Genomic DNA, 17,826 nt, shown 5'->3' on the forward strand with positions numbered 1-17,826 from the left:
GCTAGGATTACCGGTGTAAGCCACTAGTGCCCGGCTAAATTGATAAATTCTATGGTTTTTGCAGGGTTGGGGAGCATGCCCAGGGCCTTTTGCAAAGTGGACGAGTATTCTACATCTGAGTGATACTTAGTCCAAAGTTTCGTTTTTTGTAGTACTGGGGTTTGAACTCAGGGCCTGGCACTTGCTAGGCAGGTGATCTTGAGCCACATTCCCATGTTATCTGTTTTGGAAGGGATCTTATGTTTTTATACGGTGCTGCCCTTGAATCAAGGTCACCCTTACTTCTGCCTTCTGAGTAGCTGGGGTTACGGGCATGTGCCAACGCATCAGGCTCCCAAAGCATCTTGCCTAGACAAACCAGCAACGCTGGCCCGTCCTCAGAGGGAACAGTGGCCTGGCTCTGGAGGGCCCCAGGATCTAGCAGATTGAGAAGCTGCACACACGGGGAGGCTGGCCCAAGCAGGACAGAGGAGAGGGCGGGTCAGGAGCCAGGCAGGGCCAGAGGGCAAAGCCGGGGGCTGGTGAGGACAGCATGAGCAGTGAAACCCCAAGGAACACGCAGAAGGGCTGTGTAGACAGGTCTCGCTTCGGCCTGTGCAAAATCCCCTCCCAGGGGGTTCTACCTCCATCGCGGTCCGTCCACAGAGACTGAGCCAAGGGCAGGACACCTGCTGGTGGCCCACCTCGATCACAGTCCAAACAAGGCCCTGACTGAGCACCAAGGCCCCGTCTGGCATCTCGGAACCTTGGCGGGGTGCGGACTCGGCGCGTGCCCTAGTGGCACTAGTACCAGCGCGGGGGGCAGGTCATTTCCAAACTGTGACCAATCCTCACGGACATAAGACAATGAATGTCCTTGCCCGTGGTCACCCTGGCGGAGACCAGAGCGACACAGGAGATGTGGAGAACTGCAGGACAGTGGCAGGAAGGCCCCTGGAGCGCGTGGGGCTGGGACAGCACAGAGCGCAGACCGGCGTTCCCAGCTCCATCTGCAAGCATGGCCGCTGCGGCCCGGGAGCCTCCTTGGCCAGGCTGCCACCGCCCCGAGGCTTCCTCCACAGAGAGCCCCGAGGAGCCAGAGCAGCAGGAGGCCTCAGACGCTGGCACGTGTCCCCGCCTCACAGCCAGTGTCCCTGCTGTCCAGAGCCAGCCCTGGCACGGGGGACAGCGCAGCCTTGCCGCTGCGTACCGAGCGGGCCCCACCCCACAGACCCACCTTTGTCCCCCGCTCGTTTCCCTCCGCGTGGACTGCATAGGGGCAGCCCTCCTTCTGTGGGCTCTCGGAGACAATACGTACTTCCACTCCCGGTAGCGGGGTCCCCACGGAGCCTGAGGAGAAAGGGGAAAGAGGTGGGAGTTGGAAGGTTGGAAAAGAACAGAGCACACCTAGGCCTTTGTGTGTGTAAGTCTGTGCGTGTGTACACACCCCCCGAGCCGGGGGTGGGTGTGAGACAGGTGTGCACTGTGTGCACAGGCAGTCAGAGCAGGCTGATGGCGCGGTGAGGCTGAGGTGTGGCCCTGCCCCGGGCTGTGCACGAGGCACCCGTGGTTTCGTTACGTGGCACCCTGCCCTGTGGTTCGTGTACTAGGCACCCATGGTTTTCTAGGGACGTGGGTGCCAGGCCCCAGACCCCTGGAACCGGCTGCTGCCAGAACCTCCATGCCTCTGACCCCAGTCCTGTCAGGCCCAGTGACAGCTAGGCTATAAATGATTCATCGCTCTTTACAGCAACCGGGGAGAGGGGGAGCAGAGGCCCCGGCACCAGCAACATGCCCCCAGTCCCCCTCACACCTCCGGGGCTCTGGCGTGAGCCGACCTCGCCCGGCGTCTGACTGGCGCCCGGCGCCCTGCCCACGGCTGAGACGTGCAGGGGAGGGAGGGGCTGGCAGGAGAGGACTCCGGCTGGAGCAGCCGGCGGCGTGGGCGCATCCCAAACACAGAGAGGACCAAGGTCGGCACCCAGGACCAGAGGCCGCAGCTGAAACAAACCACAGGCTCCGAAGCCAGGGCTGTCCGGGTCTGGGGCAGCCGAGAGTGGGAAGGTACAAGGAAGAGCCCTCTCCTCCTCCTCCTCTGTCAAGGACATGGATCCCTGGAGACAGCACTTTCAAGACGCATTTCTAGGTTTAAGGACGGGAGCCGCATGGTGTGGGGCGGAGCTTGCTCCTCCGGGACCTGCACGTGGGACCCAGCCACAGGTACTTGATTCGGTTCCGGCGACCAGCGCCAACAACATCTAAGAGGCTACGAGGTGTGGCCAGCTGTTCACCATGCTCACTTCTGTGCTCCAAGGCCGGCCCCAGCGGATCCTCGCACTTTAATGACTCTGGACCCCCTTCCTCCATCCACAGTCGGCAAGGGACGGAGTACAGGATGAAAACAAATAATTGCTCTAGTTACTAGAGCAATGAGACTGGGAGAGATGCCAGCACCCCGTGCGATGTGAGACACCGCAGCGTCCAGGGCTCTGCGGGACTCACAGCCGCCCCTGCTGCCTGCGAGCAGAGGGCAGACAACCGCCGGAGGACACACAGCCCAGCCAGCACAAGGCTGAGCGCACAGAGGGACACGGGGCCTTCGGTCAGAGGACACCCGGCCCAGAATGTCCCCAAGCCAGAAGGAAGCAGAATGTCCTTTGGCTAGTGGCCAGGCTTACAGCAGCAGGTGGACAGGACAGACAGACAGCTGGGGCTGGAAGGGAGCCACGGTGCAGGATGGGCCACCAGCTCCCGCGGGCACGAGGCGGGCGGGTCAGCGTGACACTGCGGAGAGCAGAGGCGTGGAAGCTGACCCGGGTCTGCGGCCGCCGCCCGGACGGAGGAGGCATCGCGGCCAGGGGCCCGTCCCCAGGGGCACCTGCCACTCAGCAGAGCTCGTCCCCACTGACCTGGCAGAGCAGCGGGAAACGCCTTCCCACCCACTCCACCGTCGGTGGCCGGCCCCAAGGTGGCCTCAGCCCCGTGGCCCGTCCCGGACAGCAGCACACACCACTCCTTCCTCTGCAATGTAAGTCGCCGGGACACCTCCCCACCCCCGCCGCCACCGTTCAGAGAAAGCAGGACAGGAAAGCGCTGGGGCTGCAGGTACCTGGCAGGCGAGCTGCGGTCAGCGGGTTGGACAGGGCCATGCCGATCTCCGTCATGCCATAGCGCTCCAGCAGCGTGTGGCCCGTGGCGCTCTTCCACCTCTCCAGCACCGGGATGGGCAGGGCCGCCGAGCCTGACACCATTAGCCTAGGGTAGCAGCACAGGGCTCAGCTCTGAAGGGGCCTCCCACAAGACACGTGCCTTCACCCGGGACAGAGGCTGTAAAACACCCTTGCTCCACAGCCCTGTACTTGAGATTCACAATAAAAATGAGTTTGGGATAAAACTTAAGTTGCTTGGAAATAATTCATTTGGATTTGCTTTAGGAGGTGCAGAGTTCTGCCAAAGGAATGCGAATTAAAGGTTATCTTTGGGGTTTTTGGTGGCACTTTGCAAACATGACCATACAAATGTTCACAACCACAGGAGTGACAGCAGTGGTCCAGCGTAGCTCCAGGGGGAGGCCACATGCCCCAGGGCAGAGGGCACCGGCGGTGGCACAGGAAGGGGCGCTGGTCAAGCTCCTGGCGGACTCTGGGTGACGTCCAGGGCCCCCGGGTGAGCACCATCAAACACACACTGTCTCAGAGCCCGGCTCTCTTGGGGAGACGGTGCGGCTTCCTGGTTCTTCTGTGGCCTGGGAACCTGGCTCGAGGTGGGCCTGGGGGGTTGGGGAAGGTGGCACTTGGCATCTTAAACTCCGCTGACCGCACAGGTCCTTCGGCCAGCCTGGATCCGCCTGCTGTACACGCGGTCACCTCTGCCCCTGGCCACAGAGACCTCCCCTCACCCCTGCCGGGACGGGGAAATGCCCAGTGTGCCTGTTCACTTCGGGTTAGTAGGTCAAATTCTTTTTCTGGTGGTATTGGGGATTAGGGCCTCTTGCTTTCTGGGCAGGTGCACCAGCCCTTTTTGCTTTAGATCAGTTTTCAGGTAGGGTCTTGTGCTTTTGCCTGAGGCTGGCCTGAACCCAACACCTATGGCCTCGCAAGTAGCTCAGGTGGCAGGCTAGCACCCACCAGGCCAGGCTTAGTTCAGATGGAATTTCCAGCTGGCCTTCATCTGTGATTCTTCCCGATTAGCTGGGATCATAGGAATGAGTCACCTCGCCCAGCAGTGTCACACCTTAACATAAGCTGAGAAATAAACCATGCCTACAGGTTCATAAGAGAACACAGAACAAAGCTCCTGCCACTGAAGGGCTCAAAGGGTTCTGCTCCCGTGGGAGGAAAGCCACCTATCCAGGGAGCCAGAAGAGACAGAGCTGAGAAGGCGCGTAGGGCTGGGCAGGACCTAGAGAGCCACGACTGAGCAGAAACAGACTATGCGGTCATCGTGGGCCGTGCAAGAGCGTCCGAGCACTGTCCTCTCTTGAGACCCTCCCTCACCAGCGGCAGTGAGGATAGGGAGACAGAGGTGCGGAAGGCGGGGGGCGGCAGGAGCGGGTACGGGACTATGAACGGGCAAAGAGCAACAGAGGAGCCCAGACAGACCACTCGAGCGGCAGCCTGACTTCTACCTGACCATCACTAGCCCTCCTGGACAGGAAAGGGAGCTTTTTCCATTTACCTAATTTTTTCTTCACAAACTGCACGCACAAAGTCCTGGACGTGAGGCTGGGTGAAATGTCTGTTGTAGTACTCTATCAGTTTGCTGTATATCGTGGGCACGGCCATAAACATGTTAATCCGTGGAGTCTCAGAACTTAAGAACTTTTCCCAGACCTACAGAGAAAAGGAAGCACCCAGTAGAAACATCAGGAAACAGCACTTGCAGCTACATTCTACATGCGTTCCGGTTCCAGGTCAGTTCCCTGAGCGGAAGCCTTTCCTAGCCTGGCTCCCAGCACAGAGCGCTCTTGAGCCCCAGACCCATCTCTAGAGCATGCTCCGTGTGGAGAGCAGGAAGAGCACGCGAGGAACGGGCCCAGGGTTCCCTATCGGTGGCCGGAAGTGTCAACTTTCTCCAGTTACTTCCGTAGGGGTGACTTGCACGGTAGAGAAGCCGGCGGCAGCCCCAGGTGGTCGCTGGCCAGAAGTCAGCCCCGTGTTGGCACAGACGGAAGACGGGTCCCTTAGTTACCATGTGAGCTTTGTGTTTGACTCCATAGTGACTTTATAATGAGCTTTAATATGAAAACACCTCACAGGTTAGGTGTTTCATGTTTACCCACAGCTCTTAAGGAAAAGCAGACATCATGGAAGGTTGTTTATTCTGTGGCCTTGAACCCAGTGGTTGAACGGAAGGCAGAACAGGCTCCAGGGTGCCGCGGTCCTGGCCTTGGGGTCCCCCTAGCCCTCACGGTGAGTCCTGGCCCATGGCATTGGAAACAGATGAACAGCATCCAAGCTGAGCAGCCCCGAGCCCTTGCCTTGTACAACAGCATCACACTCTAGAGACTGGGACTGCAGTGAGAGGAGACACAGGTGAGGGACATTCAGCGGAAAGTCCACACAGGCAGCGGTGCTGAGCACATGAAAACACTCAGGGCCAAGAGCAACTTCTCAGACAGCAAGACTGGAAGCTGTCCTCGGCGGACACCACAGCCCCAGCGCAGAGCGGACGGGGACACACAGCCCCAGCGCAGAGCGGACGGGGACACACAGTCCCAGCTCAGAGTGGACGGGGACACACAGCCCCAGCGCAGAGCGGACGGGGACACACAGCCCCAGCGCAGAGTGGACAGGGACACACAGCCCCAGCGCAGAGCGGACGGGGACACACAGCCCCAGCGCAGAGCGGACGGGGGCACACAGCCCCAGCGCAGAGCGGACGGGGACACACAGCCCCAGCACAGAGCAGACGGGGACACACAGTCACAGCGCAGAGCAGACGGGGACACACAGCCCCAGCGCAGAGCAGACGGGGACACACAGCCCCAGCGCAGAGCAGACGGGGACACACAGCCCCAGCACAGAGCAGACGGGGACACACAGTCCCAGCGCAGAGCGGACGGGGGCACACAGCCCCAGCGCAGAGCGGACGGGGGCACACAGCCCCAGCTCAGAGCAGACGGGGACACACAGCCCCAGCGCAGAGCAGACGGGGGCACACAGTCCCAGCACAGAGCAGACGGGGACACACAGTCACAGCACAGAGTGGACGGGGACACACAGTCACAGCACAGAGCGGACGGGGACACACAGCCCCAGCGCAGAGCGGACGGGGACACACAGTCACAGCACAGAGTGGACGGGGACACACAGTCACAGCACAGAGCGGACGGGGGCACACAGTCCCAGCTCAGAGTGGACGGGGGCACACAGTCACAGCACAGAGCGGACGGGGACACACAGTCACAGCACAGAGTGGACGGGGACACACAGCCCCAGCTCAGAGTGGACGGGGACACACAGTCACAGCACAGAGTGGACGGGGACACACAGTCACAGCACAGAGCGGACGGGGACACACAGCCCCAGCGCAGAGCGGACGGGGACACACAGTCACAGCACAGAGCGGACGGGGGCACACAGTCCCAGCGCAGAGCGGACGGGGACACACAGCCACAGCACAGAGCAGACGGGGGCACACAGCCCCAGCGCAGAGCAGACGGGGACACACAGTCCCAGCGCAGAGTGGACGGGGGCACACAGTCACAGCACAGAGTGGACGGGGGCACACAGCCCCAGCGCAGAGCAGACGGGGACACACCGGGGCTCCCAGGGGCTCCTCTGAGCTCCTCGCTGCTCTTCCAGACACTAAGGCTCAGAGCAGGTTTCACAGAGATAAATTTCTAAAGCTATAAACTGGAGATTAAGACGGCTATAGTCTTTTTTAGCCACAGTATCATTATCAAGTACTGGGTAGTATTCAGAAACTCCTGAACGTTAAAAACTACGAATGAGGCTCTGCCCGCATCACAAGCTAAGGAATGGACCATAGGGCCCCAGACCTTGGCTAGAGCTCCAGGAGCAACTCCAGAGTGTCACCGCAGGAGCGCAGCACCTCAGAAGAGATGCCAGGGCACAGAGCAGCTGCCCACGAGGCACAGGGGAGGACGGTGCTGAGTGCACAGATCTGGTGCGCAAGGCCCACATCTGCTCTGACAGTCCGGTGAGGGACTGGAGCACCCAGGCTGCAGATGGGGGCCCGGGCCCAGGCAGCCAGGGACAGGAAGATGAGTCAAGCGAGGGTAAGCTCAGGGCAGGATGGCCCAAGGCAAGGGCAGGAGCAGCAGAATGGACCCCATGGACAGGCATACCACTGCCCACTCCCGCAGGACGAGTACTACCCAGCACAGTCAAAGCCGCTGGACCCCCTGAACGTCAGAGAGACAAGACCTTGGGAGACTGCGTTATAGACCAGGTCACCGAGGCCAGCATCGGCCTCTGGGAGACTGCGTTATAGACCGGGTCACCGAGGCCAGCATCGGCCTCTGGGAGACTGCGTTATAGACCGGGTCACCGAGGCCAGCATCGGCCTCTGGGAGACTGCGTTATAGACCGGGTCACCAAGGCCAGCATCGGCCTCTGGGAGACTGCGTTATAGACCGGGTCACCGAGGCCAGCATCGGCCTCTGGGAGACTGTGTTATAGACCGGGTCACCGAGGCCAGCATCGGCCTCTGGGAGACTGCGTTATAGACCGGGTCACCAAGGCCAGCATCGGCCTCTGGGAGACTGCGTTATAGACCGGGTCACCGAGGCCAGCATCGGCCTCTGGGAGACTGTGTTATAGACCGGGTCACCAAGGCCAGCATCGGCCTCTGGGAGACTGCGTTATAGACCGGGTCACCGAGGCCAGCATCGGCCTTTGGATGTGGCTTTTTTTCCCTCCAAATCATTGGCTCTGACCTGCCACCCTGCACAGGTGACACCATGTACAGCAGCGCGTGGAAGGAAGAGAAGAGGAGCCTGGGCCAGCCCGCCGCGGGGTCCCTCACTGCAGACATGGCTGCGGTGTCCAAATGCTCTGGGCTCTGAACAGCCCCAGGCAGAGAAAGGGATTCTGTAGATGGAATTCAGTAAAGCCTAAAGGTGGGAGATGTGGGCTGGGAAGCTGGCTCAGTGGTAGAGCGCTTGCCTTGCATGCCTGAGGCCCTGGGTTCGATTCCCCAGCAAAAGAAAAAAAGCTGGAAGTGGTGCTGTGGCTCAAGTGGTAGAGTGCTCGCCTTGAGCTGAAGAGCTGAGGGACAGCGCTTAGGCCCAGAGTTCAGGCCCCACGACCGGAACAACAACAACAAAAAAAGGTGGGAGATGATCCTGGGTTATCCTCATGAGACAGGCAGAGGGAGAGCTCAGCAGGGCCCAGAGGGGCTGCCAGGAGCACAGGCTGGCAGGAGTCACACGGGGCAGCGGCCAACCCGGGCACGGGAGTCATGCGAGGCAGCGACCGACCCCGGGCACAGGAGCCACAGGGGGGGCAGTGGCCAACCCCGGGCACGGGAGCCACGGGGGGGCAGCGACCGACCCTGGGCACGGGAGCCACGGGGGACAGCGGCCGACCCCGGGCACGGGAGCCACGGGGGGGCAGCGGCCAACTCCGGGCACGGGAGCCACGGGGGGGCAGTGGCCAACTCCGGGCACGGGAGCCACGGGGGACACGGCCGACCCCGGGCATGGGAGCCACGGGGGGACAGCAGCTGACCCCGGGCAGGGAGCCACGGGGGACAGCGGCCGACCCCGGGCATGGGAGCCACGGGGGACAGAGGCCGACCCCGGGCACGGGAGCCACGGGGGACAGCAGCTGACCCAGGCACGGGAGCCACGGGGGACAGCGGTCGACCCCGGGCACGGGAGCCACGGGGGGACAGCGGCCGACCCTGGGCACGGGAGCCACGGGGGGCAGTGGCCGGCCCCGGGCACGGGAGCCACGGGGGGGGGCAGCGGCCGACCCCGGGCACGGGAGTCACAGGGGGCAGCGGCCAACCCGGGCACGAGAGCCACGGGAGCCACAGGGGGGCAGCAGCCGACCCCGGGCACGGGAGCCACGGGGGGGCAGCGGCCGACCCTGGGCACGGGAGCCACGGGGGGGCAGCGGCCGACCCCGGGCACGGGAGCCACGGGGGGGCAGTGGCCAACTCCGGGCACGGGAGCCACGGGGGGGCAGCGGCCGACCCCGGGCACGGGAGCCACGGGGGACATCGGCCGACCCCGGGCACGGGAGCCACGGGGGGCAGCGGCCGGCCCCGGGCACGGGAGCCACGGGGGGCAGCGGCCGGCCCCGGGCCTCCAGATGGAAGGCCCGTCCATACCTGGTTTTGGCTCTATTCAACTCACTCCAGAAAGGTGAGAACAGCCCCAGGATGTTTTATGCCCAGCCCACGGCCCTTTATCACGGCGGTCCCCGGACTCACGTATCTGCAAAGCTGGCCCTCAGCTCGCGCCGAGACCCGATTCCCGACTGACCTGCTGGGCACTGAACTCGGGCAGCATCACACAGGTGGCTCCCACCCAGAGCGGGCAGAGCAGCTTGTTGACCACGCCGTGGACGTGGTGCAGTGGGAGGACATGGAGGATCACATCATCTCTCGTCCAGGCCCAGGCGTGGACCAGCCCAGTCACCTGCAGGGGACAAAGCACCATAAGACCAGGAGCGCTGTGCCCCTAGAGACGCCCATGGGTGGATGCGAGGCCAAGGAGGAAGAGGAAAGTCCACACTCCTCCCTCTGGTGATTCCTGGCAGAGATGGAGGCCAGATGACCAAGGGCCCTGCGTGCTCAGGAAGGGTCACAGCCGGTTAGCCGCTTTAAAGCCGCCGGGGCAGCATGGCTCTGCAGTGGTGTGAATGCGGCCCTGCCTCCTGCAGGTGTTCCCAGCCCAGGCACACAGCAGAATTCCAGATTTAACTGGATCAGTCCAACCGCAGCCTCTGCACCAAGCTCTGTGATCCCTGCACTATCACCTCCATCCAGCTAGAGGGGAGCCACAGAGTCAGCGTTGGGTGTATTCTCAGCTCGTACTGAGGAGCCCTGGGGACAAGGCCTTCGAGTGCCCCACGTAGCCACGGCAAGGGTGCCGTGTCCAGCACACTGCAGGACCTCACTGTCTCTTCAGGGAATGGAGAGGCCCAGAGATGACCTCCCAGGCAAATGTGTCCACTCCTGATGACCTCCCAGATGAACGTGTCCACTGCTGATGACCTCCCAGATGAACGTGTCCACTGCTGATGACCTCACAGATGAACGTGTCCACTCTGATGATCTCACAGACGAATGCGTCCACTGCTGATGACCTCACAGATGAATGCATCCACTGCTGATGACCTCACAGATGAACACATCCACTGCTGATGACCTCACAGGCAAACGTGTCCACTCCTGATGATCTCACAGACGAATGTGTCCACTCCTGGATGTGGCTGCTTGTGAGGTGTGCTTGTGCACCTGGCCAAGGGCACCACACTCACAGCCATGCTGCTGGCTTGGAATCTGTGTTTATTTCCTGCCTTCTTCTTGTGCTTTGAACTTCTGTTTTTACTTTATTTCTCCTACCATATAAGAGACTTCATTCCTTTCAAATGCAAACAAATACATTCTGGGAGTATTTATTGCAGATAAGCAAAGTGGTTGAAGAGTTTTGTCACAATGGTTACTAAGTTATAGAATGAAAAAATTAGTGCACAGGCATTATTGATAATGCACAGGTCAGGCAAAAGATGGGTCCTGCTCCCAGGTCACCCAAGCAAATCTCAATCTCAGGGCTGGGAAGGTGGCTCAGTGGTAGAGCGCTTGCCTTGCATGCTCAAGGCCCTGGGTTCGATTCTTCAGCACCACATAAGTAAAAAGAAAAAAGCCGGAAGTGGCGCTGTGGCTCAAGTGGTAGAGTGCTAGCCTTGAGCTGAAGAGCTGAGGGACAGCACCCAGGCCCAGAGTTAGGCCCCATGACCAGACCCCCCAAAAAAAAAAACCCAACACACAAATCTCAATCTCAGGTCCCAGACACACATCCTGGCTCTGCCTGGTGGGCTGTCTGTTCACAGCATGCAGTGGTCTCTTCTGTCCTCTCTGTGTCCGTGGCCCTGGCGGGTCACCCAGGAGGCCACTGCAGAAAGCATGGCTGACCTGCCCTGGCAAGTGCGTCCGGACGCTCCATGTCCCTCTCACCAAGAACTTCATGATGTTTGCAGGGAGAGAGAGAAAGAGAGAGAGAGAGAGAGAGAGAGAGAGAGAGAGAGAGAGAGAGAGAGAGAGAGAGAGAGAGAGAGAGAGAGAGAGAGAGAGAGAGTGTGTGTGTGTGTGTGTGTGTGTGTGTGTGTGTCAGAGACAGCTGAGAATTGCCTTGAGCCTGCCCAGGGCTGCAGGGGTGAGGGGGGACACGGAAGGGCACGCTGCCCCCAGGAAGGCCCCGACACTCACCACAGCTGCAAGGTTGCGGTGGGTGCTCAGGGCGCCTTTGGGGCTCCCCGTGGTCCCGCTGGTGTAGAAGATCATGGCTCCACGGTCTCGCCACACCCGGTCTGGCACCTGTGCCTCCGTGGTCCCCTCTGCGGCCTCGTGGTAGACGGCGGGAGTGAGAGGCAGGAGAGGGACCCGCAGCCTGCTGACCACTGGGCCCAGCAGCTCCTCGTACTCCTGGCCGGCCACCACCATGGAGCTCCTCGAGTCCCGGATGAAGTACTCCAGCTGGGCCTCGGGGTGCTTCCGGTAGAGAGGGACGGCAATGCCGCCACTCATCCACGCAGCCCACTGGGCGACCACGTAAGAGGCGTCGTTGGAGCACAGGAAGGAGACCCTCTCCTCCCGGAGGTCCCCGTCCACGCAGCCCCGGAGTTTACAGATCTCCCGGGACAGGCGGAGGCTGCGGGCATAGAGATCCCTGTAGGTGTGGCAGCCATGTTGGTCAACCAGGGCGATTCTGTCCCCAAACGCCAGGGCTCGCACAAACACTGGGGCAGCCCCATCCGGGGGGGCGGCGGGGGCCGTGTGCAGGAGGCCACGTGCTCCGTGTCTCCAAGGGGCCTGCCGGCGGGAGGCCAGACACCGGACCAGGCGCATCGCACCAGCCAGCATTGCCCCGGCGTGCCGGTTCCACTGCAGAGAGGAGAACACAGCGATGAGTGCTGCTGGCCCACCCAGCCTCGCCACAGCGACTGAGCGCACCCGGGGCCGTGGCCTGGACTCAGCCTGGGCGCGGCCCCTCAGCTCTTCAGCTCTAGCTAGCGCTCTACCATTGAGCCACAGCACCACTTCTGGCTTTTTTCTGCTTATGTGGTGCTGAGGAATCGAACCCAGGGCCTCATGCATTCAAGGCAAGCATTCTACCACTGAGCCACCTTCCCAGCCCAGCATTCAACATCTTTAGACTTCAAGTATCTGGCTTCTTAGCCTGGATTGATTCCTTCCTTCCTTCCTCCCTCCCTCCCTTTCTTTCCCTCTTATTTTTTGTGCCTCTCCTGGGGCTTGAACTCAGGGCCTAGGCAGTGTCCCTGAGCATTGTTTCTCTCTCCGAAAGCTAGTGCTCTACCACTTGAGCCACAGCTCTACTTCTGGCTTTCTGGTGATTAATTGGAGATTAGAGTCTCATGGACTTTCCTGCCCTGGCTGGCTGCAAACCATGACCCTCAGATCTCAGCCTCCTGAGTATTTTACTAAATCTTGTCGGCTTAAATCTTTTAAAAATACCCCACGAGATTCTAAAACAATGATATAAATTAGATAAAACCAAAGAGAAGCAATACTCAATATACTTAAGGTAAATCTTGAATATTGGGTTTTGGAACTCTAGGCCTGGGAAAACACCAGGTAAGAGGAGCATGGGGCTGCGCAGGTCCCTCCCCACCCACAGGTCTCACCAGAAGACTGTGGGCTGGTGCAGACCAGGCAACTGCCCCCAGCCATCCCCAAGGGCGAGCGTTCACCAGCTGTAAGCATTAGGTTGCTTTCTAGGATGGAAACACTGCTAGTAAAGACCCAGCAGCAGCAAACGAGCTTCCTGGGAGGGAGGGGCGGGCGCCTGCTTCACCAGAGGGCTCCACGTGGCCCAGTCCACGCTGGCAGATTTGCACACTGCCTCTACGCCAGCACACTTGCACACAGGCCCTGTGGCCCCGCCCACACCAACACACTTGCACAAAGGCCCACGTGACCCAGTCCATGCCAGCACACTTGCACACAGGCTCACGTGGCCCCGTCCATGCCAACACACTTGCACACAGGCCCCTGTGGCCTGGTCCACACCAACACACTTGCACACAGGCCCACGTGACCCAATCCACACCAACACACTTGCACACAGGCCCACGTGGCCCCGCCCACACCAACACACTTGCACACAGGCCCCTGTGGCCTGGTCCACACCAACACACTTGCACACAGGCCCACGTGGCCCAGTCCACACCAACACACTTGCACACAGGCCCACGTGACCCAATCCACACCAACACACTTGCACACAGGCCCACGTGGCCCAGTCCACACCAGCACACTTGTACACAGGCCCACGTGACCCAATCCACACCAACACACTTGCACACAGGCCCACGTGACCCAGTCCATGCCAGCACACTTGCACACAGGCCCACGTGACCCGGTCCACACCAGCACACTTGTACACAGGCCCACGTGGCCCGGTCCATGCCAGCACACTTGTACACAGGCCCACGTGACCCGGTCCACACCAACACACTTGCACACAGGCCCACATGACCCAGTCCACACCAACACACTTGCACACAGGCCCACGTGGCCCGGTCCACACCAACACACTTGTACACAGGCCCCTGTGACCCAATCCACACCAACACACTTGTACACAGGCCCACGTGACCCAATCCACACCAGCACACTTGCACACAGGCCCACGTGGCCCAGTCCACACCAACACACTTGCACACAGGCCCACGTGGCCCAATCCACGCCAACACACTTGCACAGAGGCCCACGTGGCCCGGTCCACACCAGCACACTTGTACACAGGCCCACGTGGCCCGGTCCACACCAGCACACTTGTCCACAGGCCCACGTGACCCGGTCCACACCAGCACACTTGCACACAGGCCCATGTGGCCCGGTCCACACCATCACACTTGTACACAGGCCCACGTGGCCAGGTCCACACCAACACACTTGCACACGGGCCCTCGTGACCCAGTCCACGCCAGCACAAGGCCTGAGTGGCCCCGTCCACGCCAGCATGTTGCCTCTATGCCAGAACACCAGCACACAGGCCCCTGTGGCCCCGTCCACGCCAGCACACCAGCACACAGGCCCCTGTGGCCCAGTCCACGCCAGCACACCAGCACACAGGCCCCTATGGCCTGGTCCACGCCAGCACACCAGCACACAAGCCCCTGTGGCCCAGTCCACGCCAGCACACCAGCACACAAGCCCCTGTGGCCCAGTCCACGCCAGCACACCAGCACAAGGCCTGAGTGGTCCCGTCCACACCAGCACACCTGCACACTGCTCCTGTACAGTATGGGTGGTAGATGCCACCCTAGACTCTGCCTCTGAACTGACAATGCCTTCTTCCCAGTGCCAACACCACCACCACCGATGGTTCAAGTCCTTCCTGTCACCTCCAGGTCACAGCCCCTGCCTGCCTTGGCCTGGCACTGAGAACAGATCAGCCACCTCCACCCAGCAACACTGTACGGCCATCTGAGCAGTGCTCGGCCAGAGGCCCACCTCCGCTCCAGTAAGTAGAAGAGTCTTGAGTGAGGACTCGACGCAGACTTCATGCTCTGTGGGCTGCAAACTGCATTGCCTGCCCCCATGGGGCTCCAGGCAGGGACGAGGACCCTAAATAGTGCTGCACTCCAGAGACAGGGCGACAAGACCCCTGCTGATGGGGGCACACAGCAGGCCCCAGCATGGAAGCTGTAGGCCTTGGCCTGCCTGGCAGGCCCAGGAGGGTGACAAGGGTAAGGAGAATTGTCAGAACTCCTCTCCAGTCCTCTGTGCATCTCCTCTGCAGGGGCTGCTTCTCCATGCTGGCCACGCACCTGCCTACAAATCCATTTCTCCATCTTGACATGCTGGGGAAATGACACCCACTGCATGCTCCAAGCACTGTTTTTGTTCTCTTAAAAAACAAACAAACAAGATTAGCACAGTGCTTTATAATCATCTAGTAAAGAATAAACTACAACAATGGAATCTGCCAGAACCGGGTCACCTTCTGTGTGTGAGGACCTCGCTCAGGCCTGGCTCCCTCTTGCTGGCCTCCCGGCCTCTCTCCTGTGGCTTGCTGATTTCTCTTCTAGCCAGGGTCTCGGCAGGAAAACCTCTAGCCCTGTGCACAAGAGTCACACGTGCCTCACAGACCCTGTGCCGATGCTTGGCTCAGCTCATGATGTTTCCAAGTCCTGTGTTTGCTGGCCCTACAAATGCCGGTCGCCCAAGACCCATCATTCTGCAGTAAGAGGCAGCAAGGGTCCCACAGCTGCCCAGCCCTGTGTCCACAAGGGGCTCAGAAGCAGCATCTGGTTTGCTCACACCCTGGATTTCTGCTGCTACAGAAAAACTGAACAAATCTGAGGTGCTGAGTTGCAGGGCACTCGTCAGCAGGCCACATACAATGGGCATAAGGTGGACGGGCAGGGCAGAACCACTAATGCTCCTCTATTTGCTCGGCAGGCAGAAGAGAAACGCAACTGATCACTCGGCAGTGTGTGAAGCACCAGAGTGCTTGACGTCATGCCACAGCTGCAGCCCCAAAATGCCACGATTCTCCTGATCACGCGGACGAGGGCATCAATGAACAGCACCTGCACCCCTTCCTGGCTGGGAGCTCATCAAAACCTGTCAGGGCAGGCCCCAGCTTGGGAGCCATGCAGCAGCATTCCTTCCCGAAAGCCAGGTCCCCGAGGGGAACTCTTCTGGCAAACAGCACTCCCAGGCACCCCAGCCCGGTGTAGCTGTCCCTCGGTGTTCAGCCCGAGGGGAGAAGCTTTGTCCCCTTCGAAGCAGCAGCATGCGGAGGGGCCCGGGCAGTGTGGCGTTCTGGGTTTGGGAGTCACTGCCCTGCTGCTCCAGAGGCAAGACTGCCATCAGGACATACGGGTCCCTTCAGGGGCCAATCCTAGAGCCCAGAGGATTTCTCTTTTATGTCCCAACAGAAGGCAGTTAAGAAGAGAGCTAGCCTCCACACAAACTCAGCCTCGTACCGCTGCTCTTCTTCCTGGTTTTCTTCACCTGCTTAAACCTTGCTTTTGATACCTCTTAGGAGAAAGGATTCCTTTTCACCACGCATTAGAGAATCAAAAGGCAGGGAAGTGTTTAAGGGAAACACAGTAAGTTTATTGAAAGCAAAAGGAAAGTCAGAAAAGAAAAGTAGTGAGATGCATCAGGAGGAGAGCCTAAAGAGTCTCATGGAGGCCTCTGGAGGCCAGTTTTACACGCAGGCCCCTCCCTGGGCTTTGTGATTGCTTGATGGCTGTGTATGCCTGCCCCGGCTCTTTCCATTGCTTAGGGAGGCACCAGGGTATCATGAAGACGCGTTTGAGCAGGAACTCAGCATTATGAGAAGAAGCAGCTGAACAGGAGTCCGAGGCTCTAAACAGGAATCACCAAGACGGGGCACTGCCATCACTACATTTTACCCCTAACAGTTCCTTTCCCCTCTCACGTCCTACCTGTAAGATGAGACTGAAAGATTTGGCACTGACCTGGGGTGACAGTGATTCTCTAAGCACATGCCAAGCAGACGAGTGTCCCTTGGCACATGCTCACTAGAGCCTGCCAATAAGAGACAAGGATGAAACTTGCACTCAAATGAATGCAGGTTCCTAAAGGAATGACACCTGGCTTTGATTCAATGCCACATCTGACCTACTCACCACCAGACCGTGTATATCAGTGATCCCCAGAACTTCCTCTGTGGTCTTGATGAAGGTGTCCCAGAATTGGTCAGTGGAGGGGACTGGGTCCCACACGATGCCCTGGAGGGCGGGGGTGATAACTTTCACTAAGAAATGCCAGATGGAGCTGAACGGGGGGTGAGGGGGGTACGCCTGTAAGCTCAGCAACCAGGAGGCTGAGGCAGGATTATCTCCCGCTCTGGGCCAGCCTGGGCAGCAGAATGAGGCCCTGCCATCGGCCAGTCATTCATCCAGCCAGCCAGCTGGTCAACCAGCCACTCAGCCGGCCAGTCAGACAGACAGACAGACAGCCAGAGACAGACAAGTCCAACAGCCAGCCAGCCAGCCAGACAGACAGACAGAGACAGACAAGTCCAACAGCCAGCCAGACAGACAGACAGAGACAGACAAGTCCAACAGCCAGCCAGACAGAGACAGACAAGTCCAACTGCCAGCAAGCCAGACAGACAGACAGAGACAGACAAGTCCAACCGACAGCCCGTCCTCCACCAGTCGGTCGGGCGTGGGGGGACTGGGGAGCCGGGCGCCGCTGCCCCGCGGGGTCACGGGGCCCCGAGGCCCGGCTGCGCGGCCGCCCCGGGCTCTGCTCCCGCCCCGCCCCGCCCCGCACGCGGGGTCTCCCGGGCCCGGCCGCGCGGGCTCACCTCCGGCCTCCGGGTCAGACTGGGGTCACGGGGGTCAGGCGCGGGCCGAGGTCGGGCCGAGCCGGAAGGAAGGACCAAAACTGGGTCCGCCGCCAATAGCGTCCCGGCGTCTCCGGCGCCGCGAGCCCCGGCTGAGGTTCCGGGCGCGCTGGTTCCGGCCCCGCCCGGGCCCGCCCCGCCCCCGGCCCTGCGCCCGCCCCCCCCGCCCTGCGCCCGCCCTGCGCCCGCCCTGCGCCCGCCCTGCGCCCGCCCCGCGCCCGGCCCTGCGCCCGCCCTGCGCCCGCCCCGCCCCCGGCCCTGCGCCCGCCCTGCGCCCGCCCCGCCCCCGGCCC

At 60.8% G+C, this 17,826-nt stretch overlaps 1 protein-coding gene across 2 annotated transcripts in view; it reads right to left on the reverse strand.

Annotated features, from left to right (window-relative positions):
- Positions 1 to 17,621, reverse strand: part of LOC138822819 (malonate--CoA ligase ACSF3, mitochondrial-like) — a 37,981-nt gene extending 20,360 nt beyond the window's left edge. Inside the window, exons 1-7 of one of the 2 annotated variants that reach the window (XM_070015746.1) lie at positions 17,495 to 17,621; positions 16,809 to 16,910; positions 11,386 to 12,060; positions 9,437 to 9,592; positions 4,657 to 4,811; positions 3,089 to 3,234; positions 1,217 to 1,329 (exon numbers count right to left, since the gene is read on the reverse strand). In XM_070015746.1, the coding sequence (XP_069871847.1) occupies positions 1,217 to 1,329; positions 3,089 to 3,234; positions 4,657 to 4,811; positions 9,437 to 9,592; positions 11,386 to 12,039 (1,224 nt within the window). In that variant the 5' untranslated portion in view covers positions 12,040 to 12,060; positions 16,809 to 16,910; positions 17,495 to 17,621. The remainder of the gene's footprint in view (positions 1 to 1,216; positions 1,330 to 3,088; positions 3,235 to 4,656; positions 4,812 to 9,436; positions 9,593 to 11,385; positions 12,061 to 16,808; positions 16,911 to 17,494) is intronic. The other variant, XM_070015745.1, reaches the window with a different exon arrangement.
- Between the last annotated feature and the right edge of the window lie 205 nt (positions 17,622 to 17,826).

Source organism: Dipodomys merriami, unplaced genomic scaffold, assembly GCF_024711535.1.
Source record: "Dipodomys merriami isolate MVZ:Mamm:240054 unplaced genomic scaffold, mDipMer1.0.p SCAF_116, whole genome shotgun sequence".
In the NCBI taxonomy this organism is placed as follows: domain Eukaryota; kingdom Metazoa; phylum Chordata; class Mammalia; order Rodentia; family Heteromyidae; genus Dipodomys; species Dipodomys merriami.